At 50.2% G+C, this 13,425-nt stretch overlaps 3 protein-coding genes across 3 annotated transcripts; 2 read left to right on the forward strand and 1 right to left on the reverse strand.

Annotated features, from left to right (window-relative positions):
* Window positions 1–2,109: 2,109 nt before the first annotated feature.
* Ercc1 (DNA excision repair protein Ercc1) lies at window positions 2,110–3,495 on the reverse strand. Its single transcript, XM_003738009.2, has 5 exons — window positions 3,339–3,495; window positions 3,124–3,243; window positions 2,807–2,983; window positions 2,544–2,700; window positions 2,110–2,427 (listed from the first exon to the last, which is right to left on the reverse strand). The coding sequence occupies exons 2-5, from the start codon at window positions 3,223–3,225 to the stop codon at window positions 2,222–2,224; spliced, it is 642 nt and encodes a 213-aa protein (XP_003738057.1). The 5' UTR covers window positions 3,226–3,243; window positions 3,339–3,495; the 3' UTR covers window positions 2,110–2,221.
* A 277-nt stretch (window positions 3,496–3,772) lies between these two features.
* On the forward strand, window positions 3,773–5,665 carry LOC100908392 (uncharacterized). The gene is made up of 5 exons (XM_003738010.1): window positions 3,773–4,126; window positions 4,308–4,527; window positions 4,632–4,850; window positions 5,042–5,285; window positions 5,429–5,665. The coding sequence occupies exons 1-5, from the start codon at window positions 4,034–4,036 to the stop codon at window positions 5,508–5,510; spliced, it is 858 nt and encodes a 285-aa protein (XP_003738058.1). The 5' UTR covers window positions 3,773–4,033; the 3' UTR covers window positions 5,511–5,665.
* Window positions 5,666–6,008: 343 nt separating this feature from the next.
* holn1 (CD2 antigen cytoplasmic tail-binding protein 2 homolog holn1) lies at window positions 6,009–7,757 on the forward strand. Its single transcript, XM_029112804.1, has 5 exons — window positions 6,009–6,276; window positions 6,469–6,703; window positions 6,907–7,103; window positions 7,215–7,369; window positions 7,462–7,757. The coding sequence occupies exons 1-5, from the start codon at window positions 6,122–6,124 to the stop codon at window positions 7,755–7,757; spliced, it is 1,038 nt and encodes a 345-aa protein (XP_028968637.1). The 5' UTR covers window positions 6,009–6,121.
* Window positions 7,758–13,425: the final 5,668 nt, after the last annotated feature.

The raw sequence follows: 13,425 nt of genomic DNA on the forward strand, positions 1-13,425 counted from the left end.
TACCTAATGGATATCAGTTTCAGAGCTAGCAGAGGATTCTTCTAATTTCATCGCAAGTAGTTGTGGCGTAGTAATTTTTGATTACTTCTCTGACGAATTCTCTTCTACAGATTAGGTGATTGTCTGTATAGTTGCGAACGTCGGGAGGCAGGTTGTGTACAGAATAATGAAGTTTGGGAAAGGGGTTCTTCTATTACGAGTTTGATGAGTTCAGTGAGAGCCAGGCGACCCTCCGCTTTGAAGCGGGTCTGGTGCTCGTGCTCTGGTCTTGGGAGGAGGGTTCGTATAGGATTCAGGGGATACACGAGATTAAGGGCGTATAGCCTCCTGAATTCCAGAATATTCAGACTCTTGAAGAGGGCAGAGGAGTGCTCCCTGTGCCCCTTGTTCAGGATGATTCTCACCGCTTTCTTTTGTAGAATGTGAATCTTCGACAAGAGGGTGGTCGTCGTGCCTCCATATATGTGGATCATGTACCGGACATGGGATTCCACGAGAGCAAAGTATATTGATCTTTTAAGTGGTAGAGAGGCCACGTTGCGTATTCTCGCGAGAACCGCGATACCTGAGCGCATCTTGGAGCAGATTGAGTTGACATGAGAGCAAAATTTCAAGTCATGATCTAGAACAAGCCCTAGGAACTTGTGGGTGTGTACTGACTGTATTGTCTCGCAGTTGCATGGGATCTGTTCGACGCATTTATGCTTCATGGCCCTTATGAAACGTGCAATTTGTCTCGCAAGCCGTCGCGGAGAAAACCGCCGCGGTGTCTCTTCGACAGCTCAATGGATCCGTCATGTCATCAGGCCGCTGCGTCTCATGCCTTAAAGAACACCATGAATAACTTTCATCTTTTCAGTCGTATTGCATGTCAAGCCCGACTAAGGGAGATCCATGGGGCAACTCCCTGTCTTTAGGATTCCTCACTCAGGGTACTCAGGGCAGCCTCCTTACGACTGCGAATTTTATAGAATTGAGACCCCGTTTCGAATTTTCCGACCGGGCTCATAGAGAATCGGGCATGTGGACACATGGAGGTAAAGCAGCGTGCCCTGACGCCTCTTCGAAGGTAGAGCAAGCGACGAAATGCTCTGGAAATATAAACAAAACAAAACGCGCTAGACTACTTGGGCGGCGTTCGTTTCATATGAAGTTGCGGTGGTAGGAGCAGGAGAAACGTAGAGGAGAAACCCTCTCTCACCCAAGAAAAATGCCTGGACTGCTGAGCGTGTTTCACTTGAAAGGTCACTTGAATGCGGGCATCCATAGTGCTCATAATTTCTCTTGCTAGGCCGAAGAGGAAGACTCCGGATGGAAGGTAGCTAGCCTCGTCACCATTCGGTGACTTGGAAGACCTGAAGCCTCTCGGAGGCTCAGGAGCGGCAGTGCCGATTCATTCTCAGGATTTCGGTCCACGAGCTTCCCCTCCATGCTCTTGCCTAAGGCGGTGACCATTGAGTCTCTCGCGGGGGCGTGGCGTGGTGACGACTCTCGATTGCATAATCGTGTCCAGTCGGAATCCAGATGCGAGCCAAGCAGACTAGCCGACTTCGGGCTCGATGCTCGTGCCTCGATCTCATACTCAAGAATTCGACGCCCGGAACGCGGGAAGCAGGACTTCATGCTGCACCGAACTGCATCCCGACAGTCTCCTAGTGGCTCTTGGCTTGGTTTACTCTTAAGAGCCCCCTTAGGAACTCGGGGGAAGGCTTCTTCCCAACGGCTCTCCGAATCGCATCTGGAAACGAAAATGGGAGACTTCCTTCTGTCTACACAATCGAGTGTTTGACATTATTCTGAAGACTCCAAGTGATCCTCGATTTCGTTTCTAAGCCTACCAAAATGCACTCTTCGATTTGTCAATGAGCCCCTTAAAATTCCATTGGGAAGATCGCTATCTTCTCGGCGAAGTACTTGAGTCCAGAGCGAAAAGAAAGTCTCTGCAAGGATGTTTTACATCCTTGTAAAGACTTCGATGAGCAAATTGCTAGGAGGAGAGGGACTTTTCGAACTTCTGCTGTCTCCTTTCGGCTCGTTTCCTCTTCCCTTCTTGCTACTCCAGGCAGAGCTTATTGGATTTACGCGATCATCAGCTTCTTCCATATGTACATCATGTATTTCACTCATTCTTGAACAGGAACACATCATACAATGGCGCATTTGGCTTAGAAGTACAGATCACAGGAGTTCTACATAGATAAGGTGGAGCGGGAAGGGGACATTACTTATAGACGAGGGGCTCCCTGAGGGTCTCGTAGATCTGTTTGGCTTTCCGTTCCCCGATTCCCGGCACGACCGACATTTCCTCGATTGATGCCTCGGCGATTTTCTTCAGCGAGCCGAAATTCTCTAAAAGTTCCATCGCGTCGGTCTTGTTCACGGATTTGATGGTGGTTATCGCCGCTATCGCTCGCGTCAATGGTTCCACTGCAAAAAGCATATTTATTTTCGGCACATGAATCGAATTCGCCTAGTTCCGAGGACGGCAGTAGGAAAGTCCTTTCGAACAAAAGCGCTTTCCACGAACTGGAAACTGAACTCACTTTCGATTCTCTCTCTGATCAGGTCTGGCTGTTTGTTCTCTAAAATTTTATACAGTTCCAAATATTGCCCAATATCTTGGGCGCTCCATCCTGGCATCAGCGTGACACGCGCCTGGAGAGCCATTCGGTTCATTTCCCTTATGACCGGGGGAGCATCCTGGAACGGAAACTCTCATGTTTACCTCGATCCTTTTTTCTGTGCGGAAGATCCGTCTCTTCGCTTACAATATCCTCAGGGGGTCCTCATCGCTCTCTGAACTCACCTTGATGTCTACCTGTACGAACAGAATTCGAACCGTGAAAAGATTCCGTAGGTCATTCAGGCGCTTGACGATGTACTGCGGTTGAGCTTGATGGTACCTGAGCGAGAGGAATAAACAGCACGCGCTCTGCCCAACGACGAAATCTGCTAGAAGATCATCCCTGAACTCATAAGCGACCTGCGAAGGGTAGCGGAGAAGGCGCTTAGAATTCCGTGATTCGTGTTCGGGTATAAGCGGGGGTTAACCAGACGAGGTTGTGTTTGTGGAAGAGATTCTGTTTCGAGAGAAACCGACAGTCGGTCGCATATATTACGAACTTTCTTGACGAAGTTCAGAACGGGATTGTTCTTCTGGCGCGGATGGACCAGGATATTCAGTGAGAGTGTCCCCGACGAAGTGGTGGCTTTCTCGGTAGACATCTTCGAGAAACTCGAAAGCTTGAAAATTACAATGGTAGTTTTATTCGAGTTGAGAGCGGCGGAGCAGATGGGACGTAGATTCTCCGAGATATGCTTCACACAGAGGAACATACAATTATTCCCGTCGGCTCTATTCCACCACTGAGCCGTTCAGACACCGCTGGGAGCCATCAATATTCGAGGAAGATTATCTATGCAGTAGTTTCCTTCTACAGTTGTGCCTCTCCCAGAGCGGCTTGGACTCTCGATTCTCGTCGCGCCGTCGAGAAACTTCAGGAAAATAGCAGACGCTTCTGGGTTGACCGAGTTTGTTGTTCCGTCAATTAAGGTCTCTGGCGATTCGTAGACACATCACATCGTTTCGGCGAGGACGATCAGCCGAAAGAGCCTCCCGAGATAGTTCTTCAGACATTCTGAGATCTGATTCATTTCGATTCCTTCAGCAAGGTCGAGAGCTCTCGCATCGCGCAATCTCGCGGATTCCGGACTCTCCGCCTTCCGAGCATTTACGTCTATATAAGACCTGCGGGTCCCACCGTTCACTTCCGCTCGTAGCATTGGCCTGCGCGTATTATTAGTGAAAAATCCCGATTGCTACCCAGGCTTATTGTACAAGATAGTCAGAGAGTTGGGTTTTACCGAACTCCCGTCGACGAGAATTGATCGTGGGGAAGAGCATGCGTTTCTTGTGAGAATAGAACGTCAACAGTGGAGCTATCTATCCTCTTCGAAACACCAATCGTCCAGTGAAGTCGATAAGACCTCGAATTTGTGTAGTGAGCATTCCCTCTCATCTCCTCGGATCGATATGGGTGATCAAGGCGATCTTCCTCGAGCCTTTCGTTTTGCTGTGTCCCACATTCAGCCCGGGGCGAACCCAGCAGCTCCCATGAGTGACCAGGTAGGTGATCCCAGAGTTTTCACTTCACTGGGAAGGGGATCCCTCCGGAGGTGATAACAGCGCTCAAATTGAAGACTACCAGGAGATAACAATGCTGTCGGCGAGAGGTATTCGATCTTGACTTCTGAATCATGTCCTATACTCAAAGCCCGCTCAACTGACGCAAAATCGCTCTCTACAGGACCGTGAGTGGTTGAAGGAAGTCATCGGCCAGATGGCATCGTCCTCGACCGATGGAGTGAAAGATCCTGATGACCGACCGATCTACAGGAGTATTGCGGATGTCCTCAGGAGCTTCGCCGTTCTCATTGAAAAGGGTAACACCGCGCACTTGAAGGAAGCTGTCGCGAGCGAGCTGCAGCACATAGCAGAAGAAGCGGAGCTATTGGACAGAGCTGACGGTGAGCTGTTGATAGAGATAGTCGCTCATTTGAGAGCCTCTCGCATGACGCCAGGAGATCATTGAATTCACATGAACACCTACTAATCGATTGAGTCCTTACAGACAATGAGCGGAAGAACTCCGTGGGGTCAATCAAAACCATTTTCTCAATGGCAACCAAGGAAGCGATGGCTCCGTTGTGCTCGATTCTTGCAGAGCTCGCTCAGAACTCTCCAGGATGTCAATCGGAGGCGATGTGCTTGATACCCAGACTGACTGAGATCGTGAAGAGCCATGAATACTCAGCTCAAGCGAAATCTAAAGCTGTTTACGCTCTATCCGGTGAGTAACACCAACCAACCTGCCCTCTTCGAACATGTGTGAACGATTTCTCGGAGCCTCAGGCATCACTCCCGTCTTGTCGAAGAAATTCCTACAGTTATCGGTTCGGTTGCTCCGGTCCGTCGGCTCCGCGGCCAGAGGTCATGATTTCATAGCCGTGGAGCCTAACTTCGCACCGTCGTTCATTGCAGCAATCATACGAGGGAATCCGAGTCCTGATGTTCCGGATCATTTGTTTGCAACCCAGGACAGAGAGGAAGGCCTTGTGGACGTCTTAACCAAGTTGGTGTGTGAGAGCGATGAATCTGTCCAAGTTCGAACCAAGGCTGCTTTCCTTTTGAACTGTCTCGTTTCTGACCATGACGTACGGAGTTATCTCTTCGAAAAGAAAGAGAAAGACTTCCAAGGCCTCCATGAGAAGAATGAAAGCATAAAGTGAGTAGCTTCCGACCTGTGCAATCGATCGATGCCCCTTTCGATTCGAAATCTAACCGCTTAGTTGGGAGCAGCATGTTCTCGTGCTGCTTTCGTGGTTACTTTGTCGGCACTCCACTTCAACTATTTATCCTTTCTCGTAGGGAACTGGTCGACGCCATTTTACAAAGCATCCAGACGACGAAACTCGCCGAGGATGAGCCACTCCTAGCCCTGAAAATGTGATTAATCCTTGAGACCCGTGTACACCTCTCTGCTCCATCCCAAGGAATATCCCTCGTGAGGGCCCCTCCGATAATCATGAACTTGCGAATACCAGTAGAATCGATTCTGCACTGTCTATGTGAAGAATAAAAATGTCATTTTGCTGTACATCGGATGTGAATAAGTCTCCCATTCAATTATTAATGATGCACGACAAGACTCCTGATTCCAAACGCGAAATGCTTAAATATTCGGAGAGGCCAAAACTCTCCTTGGCATGGGGTCCGTGTGGCTGCGGGCTGTCAGTGAATCTTAAGCATGAGGATTGGCCCGTCGAGCCATTCATCTTGAAATCAGTTTGCATAGGCACGGAATCCATCTGTCCGTAGGAGGGTATTGATTCGCAGCTTTTCGGGAAAACGGTTATTTGGTTGGCTCCCATGTGCCAGTGCGCGGCCAGCTGTATACACTGACAGTCGGTCTGCCAGTGTCCTCTCCCTCATGGCCGGAGAGAGCGATGTAAACAATAACTCGTCTTTCGAGCGGACAGGATCGGAACCTTCGAATTTCGTTGCTGAACCCCCGTTTTTTGTGGACTTTGCTCGTCGAGCTCCAGAGACACAGGCATCACGATGCAGCGTACAGACCTCCAACAGCAAAAACGAGCTAGTGAGTTCTCGGAATCATTGGCCCAATCGTCGAAAAAGCAACGTTTCCCGAGCGAAGATGGTGACGAGGAAGAGGAAGCCCCCGAATCGCTGAAGCCGAAAATGAACTCACTTGACAGGTAAAAAGAAGCTCTTTGTTTCTCTGCGTGGTCTCCGTGAGCGAAAGGAGGCTGGATGGGATGGTCGACTGGGAAGGGAGGGGGAGGATTCCGCAAGTCGAGCCTGATACTCTTTGAGCACGATTGTTCCCGGCCGGCGTAGGAAGAGTCAAGACGTGCTCACGAGTTCACGGATTTTCTTCTCGATTCCAGTGATGAAGATGACGAGCTGGAACAAGAGAAAGAGACGTATAATGTGGCCTCATTGGAGAACAAAATGTTCGACGGGCAGGAGAAAGCCACGGTTGATTTCGACGGTGACATCAAAATCACAGCTTTCAACATGGAAGAAGAGATGCAAGACGGTCACTTCGACAAAGAGGGCACCTTCATTTTCAAGAAGAACGCGCAAATGGTCAAAGACAGCTGGCTGGACAACATAGATTGGGTGAGTAAAGTATCCGGAGTTATCCCGATCCTACCTAATATATCAAAGGGCTGATCTGATCTGAATGTTCGAGCACCGCGGGCAAGCGCTCGAGCTTGCGAGAATTCCGTGATTCTCTGCCGTCGCGAAGCCAGTCCTCCTAGGACATATTTGAAAACCACCTATCCTGCAGTATTGGATTTTAAACTCTTGAGATATTGCAGGTGAAGATCAAGGAGAACGAGCAGGGGCAGACTGAAGGAACGGAGGGAGGTCTCGCTGAGTCGTCTGATTCCGAGGATGGGGAGAAGCTCGACATCAAGGACCGATACTCTAAAATGCTGGAGATGATGAAGCCCGGGGAAAGTGTTCTCAAATGCATAAAAAGGCTGGGAGGAGGCAACTCCGGTCGGAACAAGAGGTTCGTTACGGTGCGCTTAAACTTCTCGACATGAGGGAGCTTGTAGCTCTGATTTCGCCGATGTTCTCACGTGGACGGTGAGCAAGAACAAAACATCGCCCCTCTTTCCAGAGACAAGAAAAAACTCGACGCGGATCAACAAGCCGTTCTGGACAAGATGAGCGGTTATGCGGACGAAATCCTTTCCTCCGGAGATATGGACATCTACCAACGGACCTATGAGCAGATGCAATTCGCACTGGCGCCTAAAAAAGCAAGCTCGTTTCGTCTACTTTCCCGTGGTGAACGGGCCATTCGATTTCTGAATCCGTCCAATCTCAGATACTCTGTTCGCGGCAAGGGTGCATACTGATGCAAGTTTTTCAGGCTTCAGATATGGACATGTTCGCGGACGAAGAAACACCCGCCAGCACGAGCGGGGACGGACCCTCGACGTCGGGCGGGAGTAGAGCCCGAGAAGAGATTGACAGCACGGTTTCGTGGGAATTCAAGTGGGAAGACAAGGACGACGCCAAGATATACGGACCTTATTCCTCCGCAGACATGCTGGAATGGACGCAGAATGGCTACTTCGGAAACGGTGTATTGGTGCGAAAACGTTCCGAACCCAAGTTTTACTCATCAAAGCGGATTGATTTCGATCTCTATATATGAGCTCATGAGCCAGTCCTTTTAAATCATGTACAGAATATTGTATAAAGATCTCGTTCCCATACCTGAAAGAAGCGAGTGTATCCATGCCTCACTTTCATCGATGATTGATTTCGAGCTTCCTCGATATCATTGAGTGCAATGTCTCAGACTCAATCAAAATTCGTCCCTCCGCTGACACATCTCCTTTCGGGAAGTCAGGGGAGAGCCCAGCCATGCATAGGCAAGCCGGCGTCTCGCCGACCGAGACGAGCGATGGATTCCAATAATTCCAGGTAATTCCAATCTCCCACGGTTTAGTAAGTGATTCATCTGAGTCTCACGCGCAAATGATCCCCGTGGCGGGATACCGCGAGACGACGCGACGCTATATTGTGAGCGAAGTAGCACCTGATAATGTAACTCAAGCACGCTACAAAAGAACGCTATAAGGTACGCAGATGATCGCGGTCGAGATTCCCGTTTGGAGAGCTTCTCATCTAGGAGCTGTGCTTCTTCTAGTTTCCTCAGAGCTGACGAGTCACCTCTATCCATAGAATCGAGCACGGGGTAGGGACAGAGGGATTCGGCGTTGAGGATCGCATTTGAACTCCGGTATTCCGACGAAACATTCATGCACAACTTCGATAGCCTCCCTACCCGAGCAACCCAAGCATACGTATTACCCGTCGAGTGCTCGGCAGTGATGAGAAACTACCAGGGCTCAGATGACTCTGTCAGTTCGAAGTGTTTGTCTTACGGTTTCCGCGGTAAGCGTTTCCATAGCCGACTGTAATTCCGTCGTATATTCCACGTCATCTGCATAGCGCACGGACCCGCGGTCTCTGCAACTGGCTCTCTGGAGGGTAAGGAAGATTGTGGCGGTCGGGCTGTCATCGGTGCTGAGAACATCACCGATCTCGATCCGAAAATTTTCCGCCCTGAGACACGCAGCTATGAGTCTGATAATGGTTGACACGATAAGTTGTGGCAATAATCTAGTCAGCGGAAGACACGGGTCGATCTCATCGTACGCCGACCGAAACCCTCAAGAGGAGAGTGGATCCATGAATATAGTCAGCCCCCGTAGGATGTGACGAGTTGAATGATGGTCGACTCAGTAGCTACGACTTCTCGGTCAGACCTCCGAGCCCGTAATCGACACGGTGGATTGGGTCAGCGCGATATAACTTTCGACCTCCCTATCGAAACTGCTGTCAAAAGTGCCGCAGCGCGATCTCGCTGCGGATATAAGCTGCGCTCCCGCCGCCGCAACCCGATGTTTACATTGGTAGCAGACACATTTCGAGCTGCGTTTGTCTCATGGAGGCCACTGGAGTAGACGTCTCCCGCTGATGTAAGCAACAACGAAAGAACGGCTCTTTCAAGAACGGAATGATGCTTGCTAATGAGTACCGTTCTGGAAACGTATGTTAGACAATGGAGGAGCCGTTCCTCAAGAACGCTAGGGAGAAGCCTCTATCGGTATAAATATTGAAGGAATTGTTTGTGCGAGAGACGAGTCCGCGAGAGGCGAGAGAAGACCTTCATATGAGAGATTGGTAGACGGCGACAATGATGACCGTGATCTATGTCTGGCGCAAGACCGGAATCGGATCGCCCTCTCAGCTCATTCCACGGTTTTCCGATCATGAAGTCTCGCGACGCTCTGCCACCCGTGCGGTCGTGATTCGTGATGAGTCTTCCGTGTCTGCAGACTGCAGAGCAATGTATTGATATCCGCAGGATCGAGCTCTCGCGAGATACCACGAAACGGTGATCTCTGAGTCCTGGGGATCCTCCCATTGCGGGTTGCGGGGACGTCTGGCAGCTCAACTTATAGCACGGGACACCTCCCACTTGGGTCATTTTGTGTCGCAAGTTGGAGATCTCATAGCGAGCAATCAGATCGTGAAACACGCTGGGCTGGAGATACAGAGGAGTATGCGGCCGCACAATGGTGAAATTCTATTTGTTCCTGCTCAAAAGGGGGCGTATTGTCCATTGCACCTGTGTTTTATTGATCTTTATTCGGAGGATGGATCGATCGATTGAAAGCCTGGCCTAGAGAACAGAACGACGAGCTAGCGAAAGGTTCTTGTCTCGTCTGGTAATCTCGTTTTTCCTCATCACAGGATGTCAGATTGCATGCGTTGAGAAAGCGAGACTGTATTCGCGCAGAGAGGCCCAATCTTACATGTGGAGAGCTGAGTATATGAAGAGAGTACAATTTGAGAGAATCTCTTCTTCGGGTGTCGCAAGACTTTAATTATCTTCATTCATAATTCACCACGCGTTTCGATCGCACCTTCGAAGATCACAAACTGAGATCATGTTCCTGCATGAAGGCTTCCCACGGCTTGCTTTTCTCGTAGAAGTGTTGCACCCATAGTTTCCTCGAAAAACGGTCATCATCGAGGGCCGCCTGACTGTACTTCCGACTATGCCGGGCCTTACTGAACGCTCTTTCAGCCGCAACACTCGTCGGAGTGAGGGCGTCGAGCAAAGCGGTCATTGTCTTTGGCAGCTGCACAGAGTCCCCCGCATACTGCATGAGACGGCGGGCACGCATCAGGGGTTCTCCCAAGGAATTCGCTCTTCTCGCCTCGCTGCTTGCCTTCCTCCTGTAACTCTCGAGGTAGTTCTCGAAGGACGCCGCTGGATTCTCGAGTACTTCGTCCTGTCCTTCTGCCAGTGAGTCGCTCTCTGCAAAGAACTTCGCGATATCCTCAGCAATTCCGTCGTCTCCTCCATCCGTCCAGAGATAGCCGGGGCCCGCGCCTTCTAAGACATCGTCCAAAGCGGACCTCCGCTTTGCGACGTGTTGGTAAACGGCGCACCGCGATGCCGCGGTTCTTCGCTTGGCAATGTGCTTTCTCAAAGCCTCGCGGAGTGTTCTTACGAAAGGCGAATGTGCAGGACGGCATAAGTTTTCCAGTTGGACGAACATGAACTGTTGGGAAGAGCGATATCAGGTTCTGACACATCCGATTGCACACATTTGTATCGACACGATGTACTATGTACTATTAATGATTATATTGGTTTAGTCAAAAAGTTCGTAGCACTTTTCATTCTGCACAATGAGAATGTGCTACGAAGTTTTCGACTTACCCAATATGTAATATGAGAACTCCTTTTTTCACCTCGATCGTGATATCCGCTTCAAATAAAGTGGCACTGTCCTTTGAAAGTCTTAGGGAAGCTTCCTGGACACACTCAAGGGCAGGTGTGATGCTGTTGATGGAGTTCAACTCTTCTCTTGTCAAGGGGAAGCTTTCTCTTCGTTCTTCATAGTAGGCTTCGAGTGCCTTTTCCAGTTTCACAAATTGTACCAGCATACGGACGGTGCTGTTCCATCTGCGCGTACAGGAGCACGATTAGGGAGAGAAGTTAATGCGCACGTATCGATTCGTGAGTTAGGCCTAAAGATCGAGAGATCGACTTCGTAGTGGATTGCGGAAGTCACCTCCGACTTAGAAGCCTAGGTATCTACGAACTACATGGAGAGGATCGGCGAACGAAGGGTCGGTTCACGGTGAAAATATCGCGCGGGTGAAACTTTCGCTTCCGTATGAGAAATGCGGAGATTACATCCCGCCTGTGTTAGATCACCAACCCACGACCCACGGCATCGAAGAGCTATTCTCGTGTCGTTCGCATTGGGTAAGATCAAGAGCACACCTTATGGTAACGTCCGGCAGGAGCTGTAGGACTTTAGACCCTGGGTTCAGGCGTCGGCATATACGTTCAAGATCATCGCCTTTCTTTCCGCTTGCTTTAAAAGCCTTGGAGATGCAGCGAACTTTCTTGATGACTTGCAGAAGGTTCGAGGAGTCATTGATTTCAATACCTTGGCCTGCCCCCTGCGTGGGATTGACTCCGCTTTCTTCTACAGGGTAGTCACCTTCGCCATACACATCCAAGAATATGGTATCCCTCTGGCTTGCATCTGCATGTGCATTTGGGTCGCTTTGAGAGCTCCCCTTGAGCGCTTCGAGCACGGCTAGGTGGATTCCGTGAGCAAAGCATCGCTGATGCAAGAATACCCTCGGTGCGTTCTCGACCTCGATGAGCTTTGCGACTTTTACCATCGCAGAAGCGGCGTCTGTTGTCATGCCACGTATATCTTGGATTGTCAGCTCGAGAAGTAGGAGTGCTCTCTTCATAGCCTCGAGCAAGGTCGAAGCAGTAGCCGCTTCCTTGAAACGCACAAAGAGCTCCATTGACTTCGAACTCATACTCGGTATTACTTCCGTGGAACGGAGAACGACTCCGAGGAATCGCTTATTATTCCATTCCCACTCATCGGCGACTAATGTGAAGATCGCTCCTTTCTTCTTCAACTCCGCGAATTCCGTCACAAGGAGATTCCGGATTCGCTCGTATTCATCATCGGTGATCTTGCGAGCGAGCTTTGAGTTAATAGTCCCCAGATTGCTCAACCAGAAATGTACACGAAAGGCCGGATGTGAGAGTGTTTCCAGAGGAATGTGGCACACATTTGCGTATGAAGCCACAAGCCACTTCTTCAGCTCGGGAGTGCGCTTGACGGTGTAACAATTACATTGGAGACGCTTCCTGATTCCAACCCTCCGCGCCTCACGAGCGGGTCTAGGCCCAGCTCCAGCCTTCACCCTGCAGGCGTTCCGATGGCTGGCGGATTCGAGATGTCGTCGCATAGCAGTAGTGCTACTGTGCGCGTAGGAAACGTACTTCTCCCTGCAGGTCTTACATTTCGCCTTTCCGTTCTCCGGCTCCTCGAATTGATTTCTTACTTTTCGCCCTTGAGAGAGAAAAATGAGGAGTTCAGATGACTGTCGCGCTATCAGAAGCCGGTATAGCCAAAGATGTGGAGGCTCAATCGCGAGAGCCCGACGTCGATGGAGCTGGGGCACGGGGGCCCAATGACTTGGTTTCGAAAGCGAGGTAAATATCCACAGGCGCGGATCTCACTCCGGCAGTAATCCGGCAAGCCGAGTGGCAGAAATGAAGAACTTTCGAGCCAACTCTGGATCTCAAGCGCGTCAAAAGTCTCTACCTCCTGGTACGCCAGCTGCTGACGGGGGATCGATACCTAAGCAAGCGTTGACTAAAGTCACTGCCGAGCACAAACGGATGAATTTCCTGGCCAGGGGATTCCAATTGTGCCCAAGACTTTCCTGGCTCTCTCCATCTTGCCTCTGATGTGACATGCCATGTTTTAGATATGACAGCCACGAGCGTGAGTCGTGGAGGTTAGAAACGTGGATTCTGAATCTGAAATACTTACTCTTCGCCTGTCTGGATGCTTCCTCGTCTTCGGAATCATCTTCCCAATCAGAGGAACGGAGCTCGTCGCCCTCTGAAAATTTTCCAGAAGAGCCTGCTCACTTCCCGTCGATCGATAATATCTTTATGGATAAAGGTCTCGCGTCTTGCTGTGGGCAGACCAACGTGCTCCGTAGGAGAACTCGAAAATCATGTGGCGGTACTACAATTTCGTAGGAATTTCAGCGTAGAAAATCGCCAGGGCATGCAAGAAAAAAACCGGAAGCTCGGCTCGGATTGCCGAGCCGTGACAACGTCCCAAATGACAATGCCCTCGGGCTCCATGAGACATGAGGGTTCGCATGAGCTTTGAGCGTCGCGATTCGTTATGACTCATAAGTTGTGACATTGGAACCTACTTCGAGGCTGTCTCCGCCGCGGA

The sequence above is a fragment of the Galendromus occidentalis genome, unplaced genomic scaffold (assembly GCF_000255335.2).
Source record: "Galendromus occidentalis unplaced genomic scaffold, Mocc_1.1 scf7180000075742, whole genome shotgun sequence".
NCBI lineage: Eukaryota > Metazoa > Arthropoda > Arachnida > Mesostigmata > Phytoseiidae > Galendromus > Galendromus occidentalis.

Bases quoted from the DNA above. Each gene is read 5' to 3' on its own strand.
- LOC100908392 (XM_003738010.1), top strand. From the start codon at position 4,034: ATGGGTGATCAAGGCGATCTTCCTCGAGCCTTTCGTTTTGCTGTGTCC. The intron at 4,127-4,307 runs GTAGGTGATCCC...CGCTCTCTACAG, and splicing joins CAGCTCCCATGAGTGACCAG to GACCGTGAGTGGTTGAAGGA. The intron at 5,286-5,428 runs GTGAGTAGCTTC...CCTTTCTCGTAG, and splicing joins GAGAAGAATGAAAGCATAAA to GGAACTGGTCGACGCCATTT.
- holn1 (XM_029112804.1), top strand. From the start codon at position 6,122: ATGCAGCGTACAGACCTCCAACAGCAAAAACGAGCTAGTGAGTTCTCG. The intron at 6,277-6,468 runs GTAAAAAGAAGC...TCTCGATTCCAG, and splicing joins AAAATGAACTCACTTGACAG to TGATGAAGATGACGAGCTGG. The intron at 7,104-7,214 runs GTTCGTTACGGT...CCCTCTTTCCAG, and splicing joins AACTCCGGTCGGAACAAGAG to AGACAAGAAAAAACTCGACG.
- Ercc1 (XM_003738009.2), bottom strand. From the start codon at position 3,225: ATGTCTACCGAGAAAGCCACCACTTCGTCGGGGACACTCTCACTGAAT. The intron at 2,701-2,806 runs GTGAGTTCAGAG...TTTCCGTTCCAG, and splicing joins TCGTACAGGTAGACATCAAG to GATGCTCCCCCGGTCATAAG. The intron at 2,428-2,543 runs GTGAGTTCAGTT...TGCTTTTTGCAG, and splicing joins GATCAGAGAGAGAATCGAAA to TGGAACCATTGACGCGAGCG.